General features: G+C 41.0%; 1 protein-coding gene across 2 annotated transcripts in view; it reads right to left on the bottom strand.

The window, feature by feature from the left end:
- mwh (multiple wing hairs) overlaps positions 1 to 27,500 on the bottom strand; it is an 88,328-nt gene that overhangs the window by 43,421 nt on the left and 17,407 nt on the right. Inside the window, exon 1 of one of the 2 annotated variants that reach the window (XM_076187957.1) lies at positions 18,420 to 19,026. The exons of the other annotated variant lie outside the window; for it this stretch is intronic. Within the exon in view, the coding sequence (XP_076044072.1) occupies positions 18,420 to 18,628 (209 nt within the window). The 5' untranslated portion in view covers positions 18,629 to 19,026. Of the gene's footprint in view, positions 1 to 18,419; positions 19,027 to 27,500 lie in introns of those variants that run through there. 2 annotated transcript variants of the gene reach the window in all.

Genomic DNA, 27,500 nt, shown 5'->3' with positions numbered 1-27,500 from the left:
CAAGCATTTTTCAGTGATCGGAATCGGAAGAATTTTACCATGATTTGCGATTCTTAAAACGATTCTATAATATTTGATATTCAAGTAGGAATGTGGTTTAGGTTACAATTTTTAACGATTAAGTATTATCATACCTTAGATTTTCACTCATTTTGGTGGATTGGGATCAAATTTATCAGCATGGAAAACTTTAGTCTACTCCGTGACTCAGCTAGAGAACTCGTTTGATGCCGAGACACCAGCTAGCGAATACCTCTTGTTAAGTTTATTACCTCCTGCGAAGTTTATATCTTCGAAAAGATCTAAAAAATTATTGCTAAAAAGAGACAGGCTTATAAGAAATACAAGTGCTCGGGTGCATGTAATGACTACCAAAGTTGTGTAATAATACAGAGAGATTTAAAAAAAGAAAAAAAAACTGCAACACGAAATGAATATCGCTGATAAATCCAAAGAGAATCCCAAAGAATTCTATAGTTACATTAGAAATAAAAATGTTAATAGGAATCAGATTGGCCCACTATTATCTGCTAACGGTCAACTTGAAAATTCAAATTAAGTAATGTGTGATATTTTAGCTTAGTATTCGTAAACGAAACACCTTAAAGTGAACTTCAAACTGAAACCTGTGAAAAGTCTAGGGTGAACTTACTCACTACGGTAAATATAATAGAAGAAAAAAAATGTACAGGAAAACTCAAAGTTAATAAAACACCATGGGCTGACGGTTGGCATCCAAGAATATTAAAGGGAATGAAAAATGAGATTGTTGTTCTATTGGAAATTATTTTCAAGAAATCCATCATATCCGGAGATGTCCCTAGAGAATGGATGCTAGTTAACGTTACTCCCATATTCAAAAAAGGTGACAAAAAGAAACCAGATAACTACAGGCCTATAAGCTTGATTTCAATCGTAGAAAAAATGATGGAAACTATCATCAGAGAAGCTATCAAATATCATTTAGAAAGTAACCGTTTGATAAATGATAGCCAGCATGGATTCAGACGGAAACGTTCTTGCGTGACTTACTCGAATTCTACAACACAGTCATCTCGAATTATGACAAAAGAAACAATATAGATTTAATATATCTAGACTTTGCAAAAGCTTTTGATACCGTCCCTCACGAAAGACTACTTACTAAATTAGCTTCACACGGAGTAAGTGGTAGCTTATAAATTTGGACTACTAATTGGTTGAATGACTGTAGAGAGTTGTTCTAAATGGCAAAACTTCTAGATGGAAAAATGTTACGAGTGGAGTTCCTCAGGATTCCGTTCTTGGGCCACTTCTATTCATAGTATATATAAATTAGATAGACTACGGACTAAAATCTATTGTCTCCAAATTTGCTGATGATACAAAACTGTGCAGAATGGCAAATGATCACTTAAACCATTTAGATATTCAAGAAGATTTGAATAAACTACAATGGTCTGAAAAGTGGCTAATGAAACTGAACACAAGTAAATACAAGGTTATGCACATAGGTAAAGATAACAGTAAGTACGATTACAAGTTATTTGGAAATTCGTTAACAAAAGTGGATAGTGAAAAGGACCTCGGCGTAATTATCAGTAACGATCTCAAATCATCTAAGCAGTGTATTTCAGCCTCTGAGTAAACAAACAAGATTCTAAGACTGATTGCGCGATCTTTTGACTTCAATAGTCCATCTCTCATTAACAAGCTATATAAATTGTTAGCTCGTCCACATTTGGAATATGCTGTTTCCGTATGGTCACCGAATTTTATTAAAGACATTGATAGATTGGAAAAAGTACAACGGCGAGCCACAAAACTGATTCCAAATATCAAAAACAAATCATTCGAAAATCGACTAACGTATGAATCTGTTTTCCCTTAAAAGCGAAGACTCAGAGGTGATTTGATACAGGTCTTTAAGATTCTATAGGGAACTGATAGCATCAAAAGCTACAAAATTTTCACATTGAATGAAAATTCGACAAAAAATAATGGTCTCAATCTGTCAGGAAATATGTTTAATTTGGAAGTAAATAGAAACAACTTCGGCAACCGTATAGTTAATGAATGGAATAAACTTCCTGCAGAGGCAGTGCAATGTAGTTCAGTTCGAAGCTTTAAGATTCGTTAAGATAAACACCTAAGTAAGATGCTGTAATGCCTGCCATTTATTCTATATTATTCATTTTTTGTTATTATTTGTCTGTTTGTTTATTATTATTTGCTTGATTTTCATTTATTATTATCTACTATTTACCTGTTTGTTTATTATTTAACTAAACCTATGCATTTATTTATTTCATTTATTATTATTTGTATTATTATAATTTTTATTTATTTATTTATCATTATTATATATTTTTTCGCATCCGACCAAGTTATGGACCAAAAGGTCTCCTGTCGGCATGCTCCTACTTTGTAATCTTTCGTAATCCTTTGTCATGATCCACACTTCAAAACCAGTCGTAGCCTATGAATATAGCAATACACGAGGCAGAACCACAGCGCAGAAACGAGAAAAAATAAACATACAACATTAAATAAATACATGGATATATAAACAAATAAAACAATATAAAATAACAAATAGTTAAGATTTTTTTCTCTGTCAACGTGAAATGTGAAGAGAGAGGGTTGGTCTCCTCTTCCTCCTCCTCCTCCTCCCCGCGTCCCTGTCCACGTCACGTCGCCGTTGCAGGAAGCCAGACCCTGCCAGCTGTCATCTCCGGTTCCTCCTCTTCCTTTTGCTGCTCTTCCTCCTCCTCCTCCTCCTTCAGTTCACCTTGTCTTCTCCTCATTTATGATCTCATTGTTTATCATTCTCGCAACCTCTACCCTCATTGTTCTGCCCATTTCCTCACCTATCATCACTTAGATAAAACGAGAGAGGAGATTATTTCGATATACTAACATCGCCTTCGTAGGAGTAGAAAGAACATATCAGGAAGACCAGTGGACTGGGAAATAACTTTCAATTTTTTCCACATAACAATGAGCTCAATTCAATTTGTTCGTGCGAGTACCGGATAATCTTATTCAATCGAAGAAAGGGCGTTGCTATGGCGTTCTTCAAACCCTATGCTGACGCCAGATGATATTATTCATTTGAGGACATAAGACCGTTTGGTGACAGCCAGATGGTCACCGTCATATCCTGTGCTTCTTTTACAACTTCTCTTCTCTTTCCCTCTCTCATTCTTCTTCCTCTTTCTCCTCCTCTTCTTGTCCTGTTGTCTGTTTATCTCCGTTAAAGCTTCTTCCCCATTTTTCATCTGTTATTCTTTATCTATCACACACACAAAATACAAGCAAACACACACGCACACATGCACACACACAAACACATGCAAACACGCACATGCACACACAAACGCGCGCACAAACACCCATCCACCACTTTCCATTTCCTTTCTTCTCACCTGATTTTTTCTTCTTCTTTTTTTTTGTTCACTTTACTTCACTCTCATAATATCTATTTCCTGTTTTTTTTCTCTCTTTTTTGTACCTGTCAATTTGGCCACCCCATTAATGCCTGCCACTAGTGTTACTACCCAACTATTCTAATTATCATCCTAGTTTCTTCTTATTACAAAGGATTACAAAGGAAGACCAATCCGACAGAAGACCTTTTGGTCTGTAGCTAGATCGGATGCGGGGAAAAAACAGACAAATGAATAAAACAAATAAATAGATAACAACAAATAATAAACAAAAAGAAAAATAGCAATAATTTATTATGAATAATGAATAAATAAATAATGAAAATTAAAAACAATATAATATTGAATAAATAAATAAATAAATGAAATAAAACAAATGGCAGGCATTGCAGCATATTGTTACGTGCTTATCTAAATGAATATTAAAACTTCGAACTGTGCTACATTGCACTGCCTCTGCATAAAGTTTATTCCATTCATTTACTACACGGTTGGCGAAGTTGTTTCTACCCACTTCCAAATTAAATCTACTACCTGACATTTTGAGACCCTTATTTCTTGTTTGATTTCCATTAAATGTGAAAAATTTCGTCGCTTTTGATGCTGTCAATTCCCTTTAAAATCTTAAAGACCTGTATCAAATCATCCCTGAAAGTACGCTTTTTTAGGGAAAAAAGATTCATATGTTTTGGTCGATTTTCGTATTTCTATTGTTTTCCTTCTGCTTTATACTTGTAAGAACGAATGTAGATGCTGTTGGTGCCGCCTATGCTATTCCTGCACTTGAGAGAACGACAACTTCTACAGGAAGAGCAGGAGGCTCGGAATTTCGCTTCCTCCCTCCCGTCCCCGCCGCAACGGGTCTCACGGTGGACAGCACACGAGCTCGTGACGTCAGGACCGACGTGGCCCTTCCCTTCCCCACCCCCTCCTCACCACTCCCCCAACATCTCATCCACCTCGTTTCTTACATATAATGATCATATATCCATAGCATACTATAGGGTCTCGACTGCATAAAGTTTATACGGTTAATATTCCACGAAATTGAGTGACATACCTATCTTACCAATCATGCAGCATTCTTGTATTGTAGGAGGTGAATATTCATTTATAAAAGAACAGTGATCACTTTTAACTTTTATCCCTCCGTTTTGCTCCACCTTTTAAATCTTCCCGTTACCGCCACTATGACTCTACATTTTCGGTACGATATTGTTCTCAAGGACAGTTGCGATCATCATCGAAAACGAAATAGCTACACGAGTATTTTCAAAAGGCCCCCGTTTTCCGCTCCGTCGCCGCGTCGTCGATCGTGACGTCTACGGATTTCTCGCCTTCTTACAGAGAACGTCCTTACACATTTTGCCTTATTTTTCATTTTCACTGTCCCGATTGTATCGTTTCTATTTTTTTTTTTTCAGTTTCAAGTTCTTAATAAAAACGCCCCTCGAGTAGACTTTTTTATTTTTCTTGCGATGTCTATGTTACTAAGTGTTCCGTTATGGGTGCAAATGTTTCTGCTACAACAACAGCCGCCGCCCGCACCGCCAATATTCCTTTTTTTGTTATTTGATACTGGAATGATCACGTGAGCTGCAGCTGGAGCAGCTACTGATCCTGCTGTTGAATGGGGTCGACAAGACTTTCTTCGCTGCATCCGCGGCAGCCTTGGGAGTTACGGATTTCACTCGATTCCATTGCTGTCACGATATATATATTTTTGTATACATCGATCTCTTCTCCCGGCCACTTTTCGCCTTCGAGGCTAACTTGGATTCGCTGGAGTAGAAAAGCTTTCAATGATAGTATTTTCCGTTATCAGATCAATCCAACGCCAAGTTTCTTTTCGTAAAACTAATAATAATAATAAAACTAATGATCAAGATCTTCGAAACAAAGCAATACATTTAATTTCGCACTGTTTATAAGAGTGTTTGAGACATCTGGAATGTTGCAAACGAAGCCTTTTCCAAAGACTCGAATACATGACAGCTGACGAAAATTCGCTGTGTTTGACACCAGGCATTATCACACTGTTCACACTGCGTTATTTTCCCCCTGACGGTTGCAGCAGATTTCCAGCCAGCGCTTTCGGGAAGGAAAGGAAGAAAATAATTTCCCTCCAACGTATCAAATAGCATTCTATGTATTTTAGTTGAGAAAACAAAGTATTTTGCCGTGATTATTTTGCAGGTGAGCGGTATCGAGGATGAATTGGAGGTTGAAGGAAAAATAGCCCGGTGTGATAACCAGGCAGTGACCGTTAGTACAGGCAGTAGTGCAGACGTATCTCTCCACAGACCGGCTTCCACCGTGTTTGTCTGGCGTTTCTCCAAATAGAAAACATCGAACCATCATGTCTACTTTTCTACCCCCTTCTCCTTCGCAATTGAACCTGCTGAAATCTACGTTAACTCCTTTGCAACAATTCGAGGTACACGACCGTAAATTTCAGTAAAATTTTATTTCTTTCCATCAATTCTCCTACAGTTTCGCTACTTCTTTCCCTGTATATTTGTCTAGTTTGCAGCTTTCGCCTAATTTCTAGATAGTTATATACCGATTACTCATTCCTATCACAGAATGAGCGTCATTAAGCCCCGATTTGAACAAAAAAAACGAACGGAAAACGAGTTTCGGTCGCATGACGTCTGAACAACAGGAACGGCTCGCGCAGTCTTGTGTCTATAGCGGGAAATGGCCTCCACTCACCATAAAATTTCCCATTTTGTTGGAGGCATCAAGCGCGCTTCATGAGCTTTGGTGTGTTGAACCGTTTTACTTTGACATCATTATCGTCAGAATTGTGTTGCTAGTTTTTTTTTTTTTTACTACAGATGGGTAATGCAATGACTACGAGGATGAATAGATGCATCAGGAGATAGATAAGCAAATAAATAAACAAATAGATAAATGAAAAATAGATAAATAACAAACTTAGAAAAAAAATCTCCGAGAGGACGACTCCAAAAACAATGGAACCAGTTGGCAATCTTGAAATTCCATATCTGAGTCCAAGTTACAGAGAAGCGGGGAATTGGCGCATCACAAGGGGGTATGCAGAGTTTATCCCTAAAGAGGGAGAGGACATACTGGAAGACTCTTAGAGGAAAAACAAAATACAAACGCAAGAAAGGGGAATCACGCATTTGCATATCTCATTTGCAAAAATACCATAATGATGACAACGGTACAGAAGAGACGGAGACAAAGCACAAAGGAGGACAGGGAGAGAAAGAAAAGAAAAAAAGGCGTTGATAAAGCAGAAAGTGTAGGTCTTCACTTTGCTATGAAGCACAAGGAAATTAACATGAACCCAAAACATGATGAATATATTTTCCATCCCTGGGCAGGCAAGTTACTAAGTATATATAGTGTACAAGGTCAGTTGATGAGTTTGAGTTTGTGAACTGAACAAAAAGGGCTGAGGTTGCCTAGTTCGGAACGCTGTGATTCACCTCACTGCACGCATGTGTACATTTCATGTAGCCCTATGTTAGGGATCTTAATAGCACCCCTAGGCAACAGAGTCACGAAGATTTATTTTATGGCGGGACATTTATCTCCTCTCAAAAAACTCAACGCTGATCACTTTCAACTTCGACCTTCCCCCCACCCCCCACCACCACCACCGTTTTATTATCCTCCCCAGCCAGGTCGACTAAGGTTTTCAGAGGTAGTGAATAATTGCTAGATTTGATCAAATAATGCAAAAATAAATCCTAACTATTCCGTAATGTGCTAAAAAGGCATAAAAATATCGGTAGCAGACGAACTTTTCCTTCGCCGATCTTCGGCTGTGTAACGCTCTATTGGCTGTGACATCAATCTTGCTGTTTACATTCTGATGCATGCCATGTGTGTGCACTATAAAATGCAGCGCTGCGTTGTCAACTTGATAAGTGATCTGTCATATTTCGTGTTTTAACAAATTGCAACAGTGATTCGACGAAACTTGCTGCTGCGGATGGACTTAATTTTCATTCTTTTCCGAAAGATCCTGTTTGCAAAAAGGACTGGATCCTTCAGTGTAGGAGCCACGAGTCATGGGAGCCTGGATTGAAAGCAAAACTCTGTTCGAAACATAAAAAAGTACACTCGGGACCCTGGTATTGCCGAGTCACTAGGAATTACCATGAAGCCCATTCTAAAAGAAGATGCAACACCGACAATTTTTGTCATAGATGAGACTCCAGGTTTGGCAAGCAAACGTCGAAAGAGCACTGCCGTTGAAAAAAGACAACACCGGGAAGTAGGTGTATCAGTCTGTATCATGTAGTGTATAGGTAGGCCTGTGTTAACTACGCTGTCGTTGACAATCGTTAACAAGCATGGTTAGGCTTAACTAACGATTTTTGGGCTAGGCCTAAGCAGATTAGGGGTACGGTCATGGCATAGGCTAGCAAGGCCTGTAGGCCTATGCATATGATCACACCATTCCACCAGGGTGACAGGCATGACCATGCTGACAGGGGTTTACATAATAAGCCTATGACCACGTCTTGTCAACTGGAGTCAACCAAATTAAAGTCTGCTTTTTTTTTTGGGGGGGGGGAGAAAGAGAGAGAGTTAAACAAATGGAATCCCTCCCCCCACCACCACCCCAGCAGGAGTTAAACCTAATTATTCTTGACCAGGAGGGAGGAATTGTTGGCTGATATAGACCTAATGTTTTTTTCAGCTGTTACAAAATAAATGCCTAAGATGAATATTCACCTGCAAGTACTACTACCAGCGAAATTGAAATGAAATGTGAAAGTGACCACGGTGACAGTGCCGGGCATATGATTGATGGCTTCTCTTCTTCACAGCAACCACTACCTATGGCAGGTCATTTTATAGACATGCCTGTGAGTATCTTTTGATAGCTTTCCTCTCCCCTTCAGTCAAATAATTCCTTTATTCTCTTCGCTACATAGGCCTGTTTTATTGTATCTTACAACAGATAAAAACAATTTGTAATTCATGAATTCTTGAAACTTTTGCCAGTAAATATGAAGCTTGGCATAGATCAGATGATTCATCCGTGCACAGACTTTCTTGAAAGTTTGGGTGTTACTCATTTCAGCCTATGAAATCCACCTCTGTTGCAACTCGAGCGTTTGTACCACCAAGTCCGAAGTTTCACAAACCCGTACAGGTTTCCATAAGGCCAGAAGCGGTGAACAGAGGGACACAAATGAACAGAGCCATGGCCAAAGATATCGGTGTCCAAGTGAGTGGTTGCCCAGTTTGGTTGACGGATGTGGCGCCAACCCAGACTGAACCTGTCACAGATGTCTCTGCGTCCCTACCCGCGACAGTTGCCTTATCTAAGTCAAAGTTGGACAAACCCTTGGGTCTTGGGTGTAGTAGTAGTGAGGGGAATCGAGTGGTGGACGACATGGTGATAAAATGATGGACACCGATCCTGATTGGGAACCAGACATGCCAGATACTGGGCACATGGACATTGATGAACCTGACTGACATGTAGGTTTTGACTATCACTTTGACTTTTTTAACCAAACGAAAACAAGTATAGTTAGTAAAAGACAAGGATAGTTAGTAAAACACATTAATTCCTCATTGCATGAACAGATGAACTATCCATGCACTATGAACGTGGTCATCTTGGTGGTCGTGTGGAAGTTTTTCTAACAAAAAATCAAAACCAGCGCTGCTGGGCATGCTGGGGCCTGGCAGATAGGCCCAGGCCCATCAACGTCTGCTAAGGCCTACCATTTCATGCCTTCAGATCTTTATCCGCACGTCTGATGACAAACCAACGAAATCGTGTATCTGGTCTGGCGTGATGTGTGGTTGGTGGTATGCATTTATGTATGTAAAGCGTGCATGCAGTAATGCATTCTGACGAATTCACCCGTTCTTATTTCTCGCACGTTGTGGGCTTTCATCCTCAGGATTCCTCACTCTCGACAGGTTCTTCGTCAGTTGAATTTGGTTTGGATATCCGAATTGGTTCGCACATATATCCCTTTACCGTACCCACATTGGAACATGAAAGGGCTAATCTTCTTCACTCGATGTGAAGTCACTTTCGTATTGCGCATTGGTCATGTTGAAGAATGTAAACAGCAACTTTTACGTCATCAGTATGCCCTAGCGGTGGAAAATGCAACATTGAAAAGTTCGTCTGCTATCAGGCACTTTTAAGATCATGCGCTATTTGGATAAAATCAAGACTATAAAACGCTAGAAACGTGCATTTTATTTTCCTAACTTCTAAGCTATATTTTCACACATGAAATAAAAAATAAAGATATCCAAAACCTTCTCAGCTAACCTCTCCCTCCTGTACCAAAACCTCTATGACACCACCACTTCGGTGTGATGTTGCCCCCAAGGACAGAAGCGCTGGTTATAGCGGGCGAAAATGTCTGATGTTACCCTTGTTCCACGCGCATGTACTGGCCGACCGGGGAGTGCTGTCTGGCAATGACAGTGAAACCAGACCATCTGTTTGCGAGGGCAATCAACGCTGCGGCTGCTGCTGCTGCGATGGTGAACGGCCTGCTAGTTATTACCGGCAGTGGTGACAGGCCTCAGCCAATGGAAAGGAACGATGGTGGGAGATCGCAATGTCGATTCCGATTTGATTAACGCTTTAACTCGAACCACAACTTAGAAAAGCTCGTCTGGCGAGTCATATAGCACCATTTGACGCAACATCAGAGGAAATGCAATCCATATAGTTTTACCACTGGAATATACTCGTGGTTCCTTCAATAAAGGGAGAAAGACAAAAGAGAAAGACTTCAGGATTGTTTAATGCTCTCTTACTTAGAACCGCAAGCAGTAAACACGCGAAAAGCTTCCAGATTCTCCAGACACCGGAACCAAAACAATTAGCAAATAATTTTTCTAAGATCTTTATTTTTCTTGCAAGGCACTTTTGTCGATATCATTCTGCAGTAGCCAAATATCATCAGCACTCGGTACCTGCAGGAAAAGTTCACCAAAAGGCGAAAAGAAACCACAATGTAATGGCTGGTTCCATCACCTTCACTGCATGGAGGTCGAACGGCTATGGCGTCGAAATCGCGCGGTGTTACCATCAGGACAGCATTGCAATTAATAACCCTCGGTGAAACCAATAATCAAATGAACGATGAAATAAAAAATTATAAACACAGGGCCTGTTAAGACCTTGGCTGAACAATGCAGTTGAGAAAATGAATTCTTCAAAGCTTTCTGGTTTTCTTGATCTCTGGCAGCAGTCGAAGAAATATGCCGCCTTGGAACCCACTTCCTTACAAATAAACAAACTGAGGTTTCCGTTTATTTCCACGACCAAGACTGTTTCAATTAAATGCGACTTGAAATAATTTTAAGGCTAACATATAACCAAAACGACGGTGAACTCGTTTTCTCAATTGTATTCATAAAGGTAGGGTGTAGCAGGACTGGAATACAGCAAACGTTATGTAGAACAGCAGTAACAAGACCATGACTGTAGTGCAATTTACAATGGCGCACGTGGAGAGTTGATATTGCTACAGCGCTGATCTGTCGGTTGTTGCACCTAGTGTTACAGCGTGTACGAGGTGCAGAGAGGGGGTGTGGGGGGAGGTGGGGGTGGGGGGCTGTACGCTACGTTCCCTTGCCTCTCCCTCCAACATCCATGATCTCGCTCGCTGCGGTACCGGCCAACGAGACGCTTGCCACATTGCTGCTACCATCATGATCATGCCCAAGGGGAGGCAACGCAATGAGTGTTTCTCTCTTGCGCCAGTAGTACCGAGATCGTTCTCACATTTTTCAGTCATGACGTCGAACAAATGGCATCATCTTACCAACCAGTAACGCGAACAGTGAGCACACTCGGACATGATAGCCTGCATGTCTGAAATTCCCGAGAAGTGTCGAAAACTTTCACTATTGCAGGAAGATACGTGGAGGGGGGGGAGGGGCGAGGACGGTGTGTGATTCACCATCACGGCCTTAGATCACGTGCTGGACTCGTGATGGAAAGTTATGACTCTTCTAGATGAGAGTTCCAAGCTCTTGTCGTCCCATTTTTGGATAATGTCCAAGGTGGACAGTAACGGCTTGCAGTGAAGTGGAGCTTTCAGAACCTGAAAGGGCGGAATCCCTGTGCCGCAGAATGACAGGTCACGACGCTAACCACTTGATAAGTTGTGGTGTGTCGTGCGCTTGCGTGTGTGATTCACCATGATCTTGGATCACGTGTCGGACTCGTGATCGACAGCTATTACACTCCCGAAGGAGCTTAGAACTCATATATGACCGATCTATGGGTAATGCTGTGGCCTTACACGCACACACACACACACCCAACTTCCCGCACATGAGAGTTGATGTAACAGTTCTCAGCGCAGCAATACTGAAATTATTTCAGCCTTGGGTGGGATTCGAACTTAGACCACTTGTGTGTGGGGGGGGGTAGATATTGAGAAATAGAAGAGAGAAAGGGAGAGAGAGATGGAAGGGAGAGGAGAGAGAGAGAGAGGGAAAGAGAGGGAGAGAGGGAGAGAGAGAAAGAGAGAAAGAGAGGGAGAGAGGGAGAGAGAGAGAGAGAGAGAGAGAGAGAGAGAGAGAGAGAGAGAGAGAGAGAGAGAGAGAGAGAGAGAGAGAGAGAGAGAGAGAGAGAGAGAGAGAGAGAGAGAGAGAGAGAGAGAGAGAGAGAGAGAGAGAGAGAGAGAGAGAGAGAGAGAGAGAGAGAGAGAGAGAGAGAGAGAGAGAGAGAGAGAGAGAGAGAGAGAGAGAGAGAGAGAGAGAGAGAGAGAGAAAGAAAGAGAGAGTTGGGGTACAAGACAAAGGCGAAAGTTTGGAGAAGAAATGTGCCTTGTCCGTCCGTCCGTCTGTCTGTCCGTCTGCCAGACCAGTTCTGGCGAGCCGCCGTGGTGACGCAACATTCCGGGCTTCGGGTGAGTGTACTACGCGAGTCCACGACGCGGCAGCAGGGTCCGGGGGTGGGGGGGGTTGTGTCATTCTAGGGAACAAGGAGACTTTCCTGTACGCCTGGTCGTTGATAATAACAATCACAAAGATAAAATTAGTTTCTGACAGGAATCCCTCCTCCATTGTCTTTATCGATGTCCACAGACAAATATGTAAGGAGGGGGAAATGCACAGACTGGCGTGGTATTGACCCCAAGAATAGAAACGCTTGTTAAAAAGCCAGTGAACTGTAATTGTTCATCATGATGTGGTCATGCCCTCAGTAACGAATGTATCAAATGTTATACTACCTCAACTTAATATGGAGAAACGAGCACAATCGCAATGAAAAGATGATTAAACTTTTCATACCACGACAATGGGCAAGTCTTTCTATACGATGACTGGATAAAATATTTCCCAAGATACTCGTTTGGGCTGCATACCTTTTATGCAGTCACTTTAGCGATATTCCTACGGACCAGAGCCACGCAGCTTTCTTTTGTGATTAGAGACTCATCTTCACTCAAAAAAGAATGCTGCACTATTTTAACACTCTCCTCCTTTCTCTGTTGTCTTCCCTGTCATGTTGTCTAGGGCACGAATTCTTTGTTTTTGAATGATGGGGTTCCTTTGCTTCGAGATGTAAAGTACAAGGCTGATCATTTAAACCAAACTTACCAACGTGTTTACCCAAATATGATGCCAGGTGTGATGCAGGTGACCTGTGGTAGGCTAATGATATCGTACCGAGCAAAAGGTACCTTTAAGTTTCTCTTTTACTGCATATACGACTACACTTTTTCGGCGTGATATTGTCCCAAAAAGACCAAAGTGCCAGTTATCACATTGACACAATAATTACTTTGCCATGTGGAACAGGAGCCCATTCTCAGTATGCCGGAAACAATTACGAGTACACAAATCAACGGATCACCAAAGCCAGTCATCGACGACAATGGATATCAAGCATCCGGCAAAAATAATAAAGATTATGCCCTTTATTTATTTATTATTACTATTGTACCTGCCTTATCTGCTTCATTTTTAGTTTTCGAAGGAATAATTGCTAGTCACCTCTAGGGTCAAACGCCACATTAAGTCGAGTTGTTGATCTTTCAATTTTCTTGATCAAATGCAACATCACGTTACATCATTTCAACGATCATTTGTTTTTTAACGATATTTAGTTTACCGTACAACACATAATAATGTTTCCCCTTCATGTTTGTTTCCCTTCATGTTTGTGTGTCAGCTGTTACAAAGTGCAACCCGTTGCTGATTACGTTGGTTGTATGGACATGTTCAACCGGGGTCGGCGCTGGGGTTTGGAGGAATACAAGTGTAATTTACTTTGCTACATGTTTTTATATGATTATTTTTGCAGTGTAAATCCACGTTTTAATCATTATAGTAAATGCATGTTCACTAAAAAAAATGTGTAAAACAAACTCCTGATAGCACTGGGTAGAGATTTTCTAATTTTTGGGAAAGGGGTCACAAACGAAAAAAAAAAAACTAAAAAAAAAAAAAAACGTCGGGACTCACTGGTTCTACAGGCTGCAGACCACCAACAGAAAAGTATTTTCACTATTTTTTAGTCTGCCCCCCAAGGGCACCCATAGAAGGGCATCTCATGTGTAGGCTCATTATATACAGATCATATATCCCACAGACAAAGAATAAAACCAACAAAAGATATATTTTCTGCTGTACACCCCCAAAGTAGAGTACGTTCTCATGTAGGACAGTCCCACAGACCATACCTTTCGACAAGGAAAACCATTGTTATTTACCAGTAAAAGTTATGTTTCTTTTTCTACGGTAACTGTAGCTTTACAGTTTCTTCTCTTGGTAATTATAAATCCTTTTACCTACGCCGTGGCAAGGATGCAATATTTTCTAATCAGTCAAATGGGAACTCGATATAATGTAAGTAATGGTCGCCTTTGCCGTCCGTGATCGAACAGCAGAGGGAAAGCAGCAGTTGCCGCCAGCCGTTGGGGTTCAAACTCAGGTCTGCGAAGGTCACGTGGCAAGTGCCAATTTCATTCCACGTCAGAACCTTACGTGAGTGAGAGGCACCAAACAGTCGACATAACAAGACTCATGTCTTGCGGCGGAGGAAAAATAATTTACCAAAGTGAATGGTTTCCACAAAATAAAAAAGCAAAATAAGTTCCCATATAATTATTGAAGACCCTCCCCCAAATGAACGAAGGAAATCTGCCTAGATGGCCGAATGTCTGGAAAGGAAAGTCTTAATTTCTCTCAAGTCATTTTCACGGCGACTCATCCCACCACCCCCAGTGCTGACAAGGCGACACGGACACTCACAGACTAAATATAAACAGATTAAAAACAGCTGACTATCACAATGGATGTGTAGTACGCAACCACCGAGAATCAAGGACACACTCCGTAGCAATGTAAAAACAAACACAAGCGGACTGTTGTAGTCTGGGGACAATGCTACGTTGAAGTCAGAACCGGATACAATCATTACTGTACTGAGCAGTTACTGATCGACAGCTCGTGTACGAAAATGGAAAAAGACTACTGTTACATTGCCAAAATCACCATAGTAGCTGTAAATCTATGTCAACACAACTATTATTGTTTTTTCTTACAGTTGTGTTGGGACATTTATGGTGATGCACCCTACGGAGGAAGACGTGTCTAATATTTCTGAGGCGGAGTTTTCGCCAGGCTCATTTATTTATTAGCAATCTTATCTATTTTGTGGTGGTCTGTGGCCAAGGATTGACAACAGGCGCATGCAGACACAAATGTCCACCATGAAGACACACGTAATTGTTTAAACAAGGAAAACAAGTAATTTACAGCACACGACAGGTATGTGATCAAACCGAACACTAAAAGGGAATATGCTTTGTTTTGACAGCACACATGTAAATTGATTTCAGAGGTATTTGGGCGGGAAAATGCCAATAGGAAGAAACTCCCATTTCCACAGAAGAAGGGGAGAGGTAACACATGGTCTGACATTTGCGAAAACATTTTATAGGATATTTGTACAAGACAGGATTCTGCAGATCATAATACTGCGGGGTCAGAGTGTGCCTGACAATTACCAGTTGATACGGCCATAAAAAACAGCGAAAGAACTGAGACAGAAATGCAATACGTGTATTAAGGCGAGCCAGAGGTGCTGAGTGGGCGGATGTTCCTAGGTTCATGTTGCTCCCAAGTAGGCTAATGAGTGGGGCGTGTCGTTCCACACCAGAGGTACGTGCAGAGGCCATGACGCCATTTACTTCACGCATCACGTAAAAGAGCCTACAAAGGAATGTATCAGGTGTACTAATCTCTATGCACAAAAACATTAGTGATGCAGACAGCGGTGAAACCATTGTATCTAGTGATCGCAACCTAATTGAATTCAAACTAGAAAAAAATGTATCAGGACAGCCATATGTCTGTTATACCATAGCCCTGCATTGGTATGGTGGTTCATTATTCTCTTGGCCCTTTGTCACACGTATTCTTCATCGAACTCTGCCTGAAATATCCTTCGCCCATGTCCTTTCTCAATCTAGAGAGATAGCCTTTGATGCCTATTATCCGACTTCCTCTCCCGTTGCTCTGGCGCTATCGGAAACTGACGGTCTTGTATATACCTTCCAGTGAGTTCGAGTCTCGCACTCCTCTCCGATTTTCAGCAGTAACTATTTGTCACCTCCTGCTCCAACATTTTCTAAATCTCATGATAGAGCAAAGGTAACGATTTCGGTGAAAACTCCTCAACGCTTCCTTGGGAATGGGGCAGGCTCTTCATCTTCTCTCCCTTCACCTGCACTATTGCCAGACTCCCCCCTTCTGTCCCTCCCCTCCCCTCCTGCTACTCCTATTGGTGTCGTCCACATTAGACGAATTTAGGTTCAATAAGGAAACAGACAAAAACTGGTTTATCAACAGTGCCCAACGAATGGAATAGACTTAGTAACCATGTAGGTAGTGAGCGCTGAAACAATGGGTCGTTCAGAAGACGAGATAACTTTATGGATGGGGATGACAGACATGGAACTGTCTAACGTAAGCCTTATAGTCTCTTACAGTCTCCTTCATTCTTATGTTCTTATCCCCTATATTAGCGTGGCAGCCTTCGATGTTCGGGCGTATGCTCACCTTCAGCCTCTCCTGTTTTGTCGCCAACGCCCTCTCGGTTCTTGCTGCCCCGAACTCAGGACCCGGCGCCTTCTCCCACACAAGGCCAATGGGTACCTGATGGGATTGTTTCTGTACTCCCTGTCTTCCTCACCCTCCTACCGCCAGCTGACTTCTTCCTCTCCCTCCCCAGTTCCAAAACCTTCCTCGATGGGGGTTGGATGACCGCGAGCTCTTTTCCTTTCTCGGTATTCCTTCTCTTGTCCGGCAGTCAGTCTTGGCCTCTCTCTTTCCCCGTTGGTCTCCAATAACTTGCTGCTGCTAAGCATAAGTGGTTGGAAATCCAAAAATCCCGCAGTAACCAGTAATGGTCCTTGGAACCTAACAGCTCTAGGATGAAACATTGGAATGTTGTCCATGTCGCCAGTTGGTAGGAGGAGAAGGAGGAGGAGCCGTTAGTTATCAGCTCTTCTGTGAAGTGAGAGGAGGATTGCCGAACTTGATGGGCAGAATCCTTGGGACCCGTTCAGAGAGCGAGTGCCAGCCCCTGAAGGCTCCACCTCCGGATGGAGTTTAAACCGCCACCTGCGAGGTGTTTTCTGTTGAACCCAAGTCGAGCCTGGTGACGTTCTCATAGAATTTTTTCTTCATGTGATTTGCATGACGAATACCATAGGCGGGACAGACTGCTAATGCATTTAAACAAACTAATAAGTGCTCCTAATCACTAATGTAACCATATCCCACGACTCAACTTGTAGTTAACTGTTATTAATCAGGATGGATAAGAACTCCCAAAAACTGAAACAAAGCCTCCATAATATTCTCACCAAAGAAGAGAAACATACTACTTCTAAGCAGGCTTCATGTGGATATACTTGGCCCATCAGACCTCGTTAAAACTACAGCTAACTCAGAATGCCCTCTGGAAGTGGAAAGAAGGTGGGAAGCCTATCCCAGGAGGCGCCGAGCTCCGACCTTTGTCCTATGTGTTTGGAATATCAGAACAATATGGAATTCCGGCAGACTGGTTGACTAATAAACAGGTCCATGTTGGGCGATAAGAGGTAACCTACGCCCCATGTCGGAACATCACACTTGATGTTTGGAGCATCGCCTGGACTGCATGTAGGGTATACGGAATCAACCTCCTCCAATATGTAGACCTAGATAACGAAATTATACATAAATATCAACATCACATATAAATCAACCCATCCATCCGTTTGATCTGGTTCTCTCTTGCAGCATGAGACCCACAGCCTCTAGAAAACACGCCACGGTCACCAATTTTGCCTCATAAGTCACATAGTGAAGAGATGTTGAAACACAATGGCAAAAGCCGACAAGACCGTTGGCCTATATATACTCAGAGTGTTTGACATGTCTGTACTTGAAAAAGCTGTAACAAGCGAAACGCCGTACCAATAAAGGTTTCGATCTCTCACGGTGTTTATTCTCACAGTGAAGAGATATAGAATTGAAGTCTGCAGTAGTCGTGTGAAGGAAACCGTAACACGAGGTAACATGACATAAGAACATAAGAATGAAGGAGACTGCAAGAGACCCTAAGGCCTACACTAGGCAGCTCCGTATCCATCACCACCTGTCATCACCATCCATAAAGTTGTCTAATCGTTTCTTAAAACAACTGATAGTTTCAGCGCTTACTACCTTGTGTCTTCTTTCAAGACGGCTGCACCTGCGTGCAACAAACACAAACGCAACGCTAAGAAAAAACGCTCCTCGCGATTTGATGTCGCTCACAGGGTTGGATTCCTTTACCGAGCAAGTTGATCTTGCTCGATAGTTTGATCGAAAAATGACCAACGCCGTTAGCCACAACACAACACGTCAGAACACACACAACCCATGCAATGCACCATGGTGGCGGTGAAAGGGTTAAGGATCGAATTATAGAAATAGGAGTGGTAGAATACGTGTCCTCGGACTTACTTGGCAGGTTTGGCGGGAAGCGTCTCCTCGGAGGACGCCGAGCGCACGTGTCGCTTGACTTTGGTAACGATGTAGTCCAGTGTGGACATGCGGACGACGCCACCGCCGGCGCCAGGACTCCCCGCGGAGGCAGACACACCTCCTCCTGCAGGAAGAGCTCTTTGACTCCCGCTGGAGCCAGCTGCGCTTTCCGCCGCTCGAACTCGCATTTCCCACGTCGTTTCAGCCCTCAACCGATCAAATGAAAGAGAGGGTCCCGGTTCTGGCAATGGCACGGCCTTTGGCCACCACTGGCTTGTCACTGCGGAGGAAGGCTCCGTGCCATAGCTGAAGAGTGAAGGACAGGTGCTGAGCGTTTCGTTCGAACTGAATCAGGTCCTCCTCGGTTCAACGCAGTTGCCATCATTACCCGGTCCCGCTTCGGAGGATTGAATGTCACGAAAATCAACTTTGCAGGGTAGAGAGTTCGCCCTTAACCTGCAATTATGGAGGTGTTCTCTGCATGTCTTATGGACCGTGGAAAAAATCAAACCGCCCTTCGCTTATACAAATGATCGCGATAGTATAGACATTCTAAAGGAGTACCGCGCTTTTACGACCAACACACGCTGCCAGACACAGTCACTATCTCGTGAATTCACGGAGCGAGAGTTTTCGCGCGTGCGTCCAAACTGTCGTACTGCGACGCCCAGCTAATTACCTAAGAAACGTAATCGACATGCCTTTTAGGTCGACCATAACCTTAACATATTCATTACCTCCTCGGATTCTGCCAGACCGCATATTACTTATTTGTTTACTGAGGTTGGATGCATATTGAACAAAACGTGAGTCATACGTCAGGTAAAATTATTCTAAAAACAAAACTGCATGAGCACGCATGCGCGCGCGCGCGCACACACAGACACACACACACACATATATCATATATGTATATTATATATATATATATATATATGAAGACATTCTGACAGGTTGACGTAAGCGGAATAGGAAACACAGGAGTCTAGTCTTGAGTTTATTCCTGACTAGTTTCGCAGGTATGCTTTTTCAAAGACTAAGACTCCTGTGTTTCCTATTCCGCTTACGTCACACACACACACACACACACACACACACACACCACCACCACCACCACCACCACCACCCCTGGACCATGACAGCCGAGCTAGAGTTCCGTCAGGAGAAATCTCTTGGCTGAACCCAAGAGGGACTGACTCGCTTGCCCGCCAGCACCCGACAGCCCGGGAGAGAGCACCTCCACACCGACCTATTTAGTAGGGACACATGGACGATGGGTGCAGAAACAGAAGGGAGGTCCTCAGGAGCACTTACATTTGCACTAAAGTTCCTCCCCGCCAACTCCGATGGTAAAGTCAACCAGCCCCATCATCTTGGACACCAAAAGAACCCGGCGATAAAGGACAACTGCCTTCCCCCCAACCCCCCTGCACACGCCCCGCAAGAAGTCGACGTTGCATGCGTCGATGCTTGAAATCTTGCTCTGATAATATCACAGATCTATATACCTCCACACACACACACACATACTCATTCGCACACACACACACACACACACACACACACACACACACACACACACACACGATTCGGTGGCGAGGTTGGTAGAGTCCCAGACTGTCACTACGGCGGTCCGGGTTCGAATCCTGCGCGGGGATAAAAATAATTTCAGTATCGCTGCGCTTCGAGTCTTACTCCAACTCTCGTGGGCGGGGAGTTGGGTGTGTGTGTGCGTGTAAGGTCAAAGCATTACCCACAGATCGGTCATATGAGCTCTGAGCTCTCTTCCGGGAGGGAAATAGCTGTCGATCACAAGTCCAACACGTAATCCAAAGACCAAGGTGAAACATACACACACACACACATACAAACACACACACACACACACACACACACACACACATATATATATATATATTATATACTATATATATATATATATATATATATATATATATATATATATATAATATATATATACGCAGGCTCGTGCTGGAACAGTAGAGCCTTGTGCTCTCTTATTCTGACCGATGTAGGCCTCCCTGTGCCTCTCACCATAATATGACTTGTCACAGTTGTCACCACCGCCTCTCAACACCGCGATGGTGGGCCACGTGGATCAGGAAGGACATCTTCCCGACTGGCAACAGGCAGAGGTAGTAAAGAAAGGTCTATCAAAAAGACAAAGGAAGGTGATTGAAGCCCTATACACAACAACCAATGCCAACATCAACCAAAAAGTAGGGGATATAGAATGGGAAAAATTCACAGCTCAATACGCAGCCATAAGAACCTGCCCCAGAACAGCGCCCACATAGAACGACAAACTCCATCCGGTGCCCAAACGTCCGCACTTCCTGGGTTGAGGGCTTAAGGCCGGTGTAGACGTTTCAAGACACTCCCCCAAAACATGACTCCCGGAGTCTCCTGAACCTAGTTTGAAAACACTCCCCAGTTAAATGAAACCAGATTGATAACACTCCCTAGTTAACTGAAACTGGTTTCAAATGACTCCCCATCAGGTTGAAATGACTCCCATTATATTATTGGATGCTTGATTTTTTTTTTATTAAGGTCGCCCCCCCCATACAAAAAAACAACAACTACTAATTACACTATGCATGATTACTTTTTTTCTTGAATTACAATGACCTATTTATTACTTATTACAAATTATACTACACACGTATAACTACATTGAAATGGTTGCCTGCGTTATTCTCAAGGTACACTGAATCTTTTAGGATTTTACGACCTTCTATCTCGGCCTATGTATATGCCATGTGTGAATAGATCCATACTTTGCCCAAACACAGAACATTACTTGAAACATGTTGGCTGCTGCAATAATCTCTGTAGTTGCGCATTAGAGCAATAAACGAATTGGTCAATAAAAATTATGAATTTACGGAATAGGCTACTCACCAGTTATATTTTTCCTGTTCGGTTTATGAACATACCTCAGACAGTCGTCTTGGATTGTGAATGCCTGAACCACTTCCTTCGAAAAATTAGCTTTGTTTTTTTTCTTGATGTTTCCAAACATGCACTGGATAATTTTTTGACTCAGGAACTCTTCCACCTCGTCCATTTCAGTATTAAAATGCCCCCCCCCATGGTAGCACACGACACGATACCACACTGACAACTAACAAATCTTGGGAACACTGGCAATTAACAAACCTCCGTAATTTGTCCATGTTCGTTTCATTTCAAAGGTTTCAACGATCACACTCGAACCAGTTATATCTTTCCTGTTCGGTTATGAAACAATCCATAGTCGCGCAATACTACATCTATTGGAACTAACATTTTTTTTTTTTTTTATTCCAGGAAATGATAAAAGATAAAGACAAAAAATACGCATTACAGCAATAACGAATGTGTAGTCATTTCAAACTAGGTTCATTGTGTCGAATGGGAGTCATCTCAAACTAGGTTAACCGCTCACATGCCCTTTCTTTCGTGCAATACTACATCTATTGGAACTAACATATTTATCTAGGAAATTATAAAAGATAAAGACAAAAATTGCGCATTAAAACTATAACGAATGTCAATCAAAATTATAAATTTATAGAATATGCCTACTCACCAGTTGTATCTTTCCTGTTCGAGGTTTTTATGAAACAATCACACAAAAATAAACAATCACAGATCGCCGCAATACTACATCTATTGGGGACTAACATTTAACTAGGAAATGATAAAAAGATAAAGACAAAATTTGACGCATTACAGAAATAACGAATGTGTAGTCATTTCAAACTAGGTTCATTCGAATGGGGAGTCATCTCAAACTAGGTTCATTCGAATGTGGAGTCATTTCAAACGGGTGGGGAGTCGTCTGAAACTAGTTTCAAGTGACGGGGAGTCGTCTGAACCTAGTTTCAAGTGACGGGTAGTCGTCTGAACCTAGGTTGATCTGACTGGGGGAGTCTTTTGAAACGGGGAGTCACTTGAACCGGCTACACCGGTCAGTTCGTATTTTTATTTTTATTTTTGTTTTTACTATATATATTTCTTTGGTATTTATTTATTCATTGTTTTATTCTTGTTTCATTTTATATTACTTCATTTTGAATTAAATTACATTACTACATCTTAGGTCATACAATGATGTGTCAAAGAGAACGTTGCCCACTAATCACATTATTATTATCATTGTTATTATTATTTTTATTCTGTCCGAATATGTTATCATCCATTTATTTATTTATTTATTATTTGCAGCATCATAATAAAACTGCACCATATATGAATAGTGTATTAATTTATAACATTCTGTCACACACCCGATATGCGATGAGATGTCATGTCACTTTTAAATTAGACAATTAATTTTATTTATTTATTTATCTATTTATTTTTCTTATTTTTATCTTCATTTTTATTTTATTTTCATTTTATTTTATTTTATTTTCATTTGATTTCATTTTATTTTATTCTATTTATCCTTGGATATGTATCTTTATATTATTTCATACTATAAGTTTTCTTATTTTTTGGCACTTTTTTAGGATTCCCACATTTTTTTACACCACTCACTTCACTTGCACTGTTACACCCTCGATCAACATTCCACACACGACCGGAGCTGTTTTTATAATAACATCACAAAAATTTATTGTATACTGTATTATAACTTGTGTTCATTGTATTAAAAATTGTACAACCCAAACGGAACTCACCTCCAAGGAGGGAACACGGTCCTACTCAGACTATACCGCCAGCTTCATTCCAGAGTCATTATTCCTCTGAAGAAGCATAGAGCGAAACCGGTCAGGAATAAACTCAGGAACTCGGAACTAGACCCGTGGACTTCTTTTTCCACCTTCATCAACCTGTCACAATGTACCGTGGCATATATATATATATATGATATATATATATATATATATAATATATATATATAAATATATAAAATATATATATATATATATATATATATATGTATACATAAATATATACATATATACTATATATATATGTATACATATATATATATGTATACATACATATATATATATATAATATATATACAGTATATATATATATATATATATATGTGTGTGTGTGTGTGTGTGTGTGTGTGTGTGTGTGTGTGTTGTGTGTGTGTGTGTGTGTGTGTGTGTGTGTGTGTGTGTGTGAGTGTGTGTGTGTGTGTGTGTAATAAAACCACTTGGGAAAATAAAATTAAAGGTGACCGAAACGTTTTCGTGTATTTAAGACATTTTCAAAGGCTAACAGAAAATGTCTAGAATAGACGAAAACGTTCGGTCACCTTTCATTTTATTTTCCTAGTGGTTTTATTACACATTTTGTGAATCACGTGTTTTTGTGATTTATTCGCACACACACACACACACACACACACACACACACACACACACATATATATATATATATATATATATATATATATATATATATATGTGTGTGTGTGTGTGTGTGTGTGTGTGTGTGTGTGTGTGTGTGTGTGTGTGTGTGTGTGTGTGTGTGTGTGTGTGTGTGTGTGTGTGTGTGTGTGTGTGTGTGTGTGTGTGTGTGTGTGTGTGTGTGTGTGTGTGCGTTTGTGTGTATGTGTGTGCGTGTGTGTATGTGTGTGAGTACGTGTGTATGTGTGTGTGTGCGTGTGTGTATGTGTGTGTTTTCATGCATATATAACTTGTTTAAAAAAGGAAAGTGAGTGGCATGACATGCATGTACATGTCTTTCATTTTGTTGTTATGGACCTGTCATAGATGGTCGCCTGTCACGTAGTTGACGTGATGCGGACGTGGCGGGAACGTAGAGGGCGTGCTGCTGCTGCCGCCCCAGAGAATTCACAAGAGGGCGAATTGGATTTGCACACACACTATGAAACACCAAACTGCCACGGTGTCCTTTAGGTCTGTTCACAAGCAAATGAAGTACTCGTTTTCGAACGCTCTATGTAAATCCTCTTGCATATTCTCCGGGATTCATTTGCGTTTTCGTTTCAGTCTGTATATATCTTAGTGTATTGGTGAAACAGATCTTCGGTGACGTAATCGAAAGTATGCTGACCTGGCGTTTTCCTCGTAATGGGTTCGAGCCCCACATTTCATCTCTTCCACTACAGGCAATGTCTGTATGTTCGGTTTATATACTGTTTATATAGCGTTAAGATAACGGTTTATATACTGTTTATATAGCGTTAAGATAACTACTACCCATGCCATGTCCTCAGATTCGGACGCTTTGCGAGCATGGGATAAGGGGGCGCCAGCGGCATAGAGGTCCCCAGGCAGTTCGCACAGGTTCAACCTAGATTGTGTTTGGTTCTAAGCACTGCCAGGTGGATGGCAGCTGGACGTCTTCAGGCTCAGCTGATCGGGAGTGAACAGCGTTGGTGCTGGACGATGGTAGATCCCGTTGGTAAACTTGTAGACGAAGAATCATTCCCACCTCCTCCCCATCCCCGCCACCCAACCTTCACCGTTCGACACTCCGTTGTTGTTGTTGTCAGCTGAAGCATTGTCCCACACGCCCTTCGTCAGGCTATGCCACCCTCCACGCCTGGCTCAGCACGCCCGCTAAGTTTTCGGCCATTCATCTCCGCGTATTTGCATCCCGGCCGCCCGTTAGCAGTTCGGCTGTGACCCCCAGTCTCCTCACGTCCGGAGGATCCCCGGTCGTGTATGCACTTGTGTCAGCCTGCACCCGAGGCTCACCTTCGATATTGCGAGGGTACAGCCCGGTCAGCTAATAATTATTTCACCCAATAAGGTTCTCTTGAGATCAAACGAAAAACTCATCTTTCAGCTATTGCCAGAGAAGCCTCAATGACATTAAGCGTTCTGTGTTGTCTTAGAAATGTTCTAACTCAACCGCTGTCTCTTTTGAGATTTGAAAAACATTGAAATGAAAACAGTGGTTTAATTAGGGGTTTAATTTATGGTGGTATGCTTAATTGTAAAGATAATACATTTCAATTTTTTTTTGGTTAAAGCCATCATTAAATCTGATAAAAGCAACACCTTGGTCATAATGGATAACATTGATTATGATAAAAAAGTAATTGATCACTTACAAGATGAAAACACTTATTATGAACTTAACAAAGATCCTAGTGACACGGTAAACAATAATTTCCATAAAGAGCTAAGAAAATTACTTAAAGGTAGAGAAGATTTTATTAAATATTTTTTCTATACAGAATCCTTCTATACCTTATTTGTATGGGCTTATTAAAACTCACAAGCCAAACCAACCCATTAGACCCATAATCAGTTCTGTAGGCTCTGTGAGCAATAAACTTTCTAAGTGGTTTGTGACAAAAATTTCTCCCTTTGTGGGTACTATTTCTAACTCTTTTATTCAAAATAGTGAAGACTTGATTAAAAAGGTTAAATCTCTTAATATTGACTATCTTTACAATTTAGTTAGTGTCGATGTTACTGGACTTACTACTGTTCTAATTCAAGATGTTTTAACCTTTCTTCCAAATAATCTAGGTAACAGGATTGATGGTATCCCTTGCAAAATTAAAAAGTTTGTGTGTAAATAATTATTTTGTCTTTGAGGGGAAATATTACACACAGACCTTCGGGATGGCTATGGAGAATCCTCTTTCCCCTGTTTTAGCTAAAATCTACATGGAATATTTGGAGAAAAAAAATATTACCAATTATTAAAGATTAAAAAATTATTTGGTTCAGATATGTAGGCGATGTTTTGTGTTTCTGGCCTAATAACTTATATATTGATGATTTCCTTATTAATGTAAATTCGCTGGTACTCTTGAAATAAAAAATAACAACAGCTTGCCCTCTTTTGGATGTTGAAATAATTAGAGATAATGGTATTCTGAAAACAAAAGTCTATAGAAAACCTACCAACATTCTCTCCTTTGTTCATTTTTATCCTAATCACCATATCAATGTAAAATATCAGTTTTTGTTTCCATGTACTTGAGAGCTTACAGGATCTCAGACCCTGAATTTTTAAGACGAAATTAGAACTATCCGGAATATTGGAGAAAATTTAAGATATCCTACTCATATTGTCACAATACTGACAAGAAACGTTTTTACAGAGCATACAGTCAAGAACAAGAAAATCATGAATAATTTCATACACTTGTTCTTCCGTTTTATGAAAGCTTTCTTAATATTATCAACTTACTCAAGACATTAGATATCAAAGTAGCTTTTAAATATGACCACACCATTAAGAAAAAATTGATTAAGAACAGCCCGCCTAACAACAACGGTGTTGTTTATAAAATTCCTTGCCAAGACTATAACAAATTTTATATTAGACAAACTGGGAAAAACTTGGAAACAAGGATTTCCCAACATAAATATAGTGTGAGATCTGTCCAGGAAAATAGTGCGTTGTTTCAACACAAAGCATTATACAACCATCATATTGATTGGTCCAAGGCAATAATATTAGCCAAAAGAAAAAATCTACATGAAAGAAATGTAATAGAATCTTGCTTAATATTAGGCACTTTTGATCAAAATATAATCTTGAGCTATGGACATTTTAAATGTGATAAATTTGTAAGAACAAAAGCAAGAGCGTTAGCAATGTTACGGTGATAAATAAAGTCAACATAGGTAGTGACCATAGAATGGTAGGTTGCAATAGTGACCTCACTCTCTCGGCACTGCCGGACGTCTGACCCGGCTACTTGTCTACAATTTTATGTTACAATGTTATCTAATTTATACATTCCCATACTCATATTCATGTTGTTCTCATATAACATGATTCTATGATATTCCTCTCCTTAATGTCCTTACTTAAGCCAATTTTCTTTGTGTTATCCCAATCATTGCAATGATTAAAATCCCTAAAATGTAAAAACAACCCACTTGAAACTTGCTCTTTTCTGATGTTATATTTATGTTGGTTTATTCTCAATTCTAAACGCTTCATTTGAGAACAACATGAATATGAGTATGGGAATGTATAAATTAGATAACTTTGTAACATATAAAATTGTTGACAGTAGCCGGGTCAGACGTCCGGCAGTGCTTGGGGAGTGAGGTGTCTATTGGACCTGTCCTAATTCCTAATGTGCTTCTT

Source organism: Oratosquilla oratoria, chromosome 7 (assembly GCF_046742065.1).
Source record: "Oratosquilla oratoria isolate Oo_2021 chromosome 7, ASM4674206v1, whole genome shotgun sequence".
In the NCBI taxonomy this organism is placed as follows: domain Eukaryota; kingdom Metazoa; phylum Arthropoda; class Malacostraca; order Stomatopoda; family Squillidae; genus Oratosquilla; species Oratosquilla oratoria.
The sequence above is the reverse complement of the archived record's forward strand: the minus strand, read 5'-3'. Positions and strand labels throughout refer to the sequence as shown.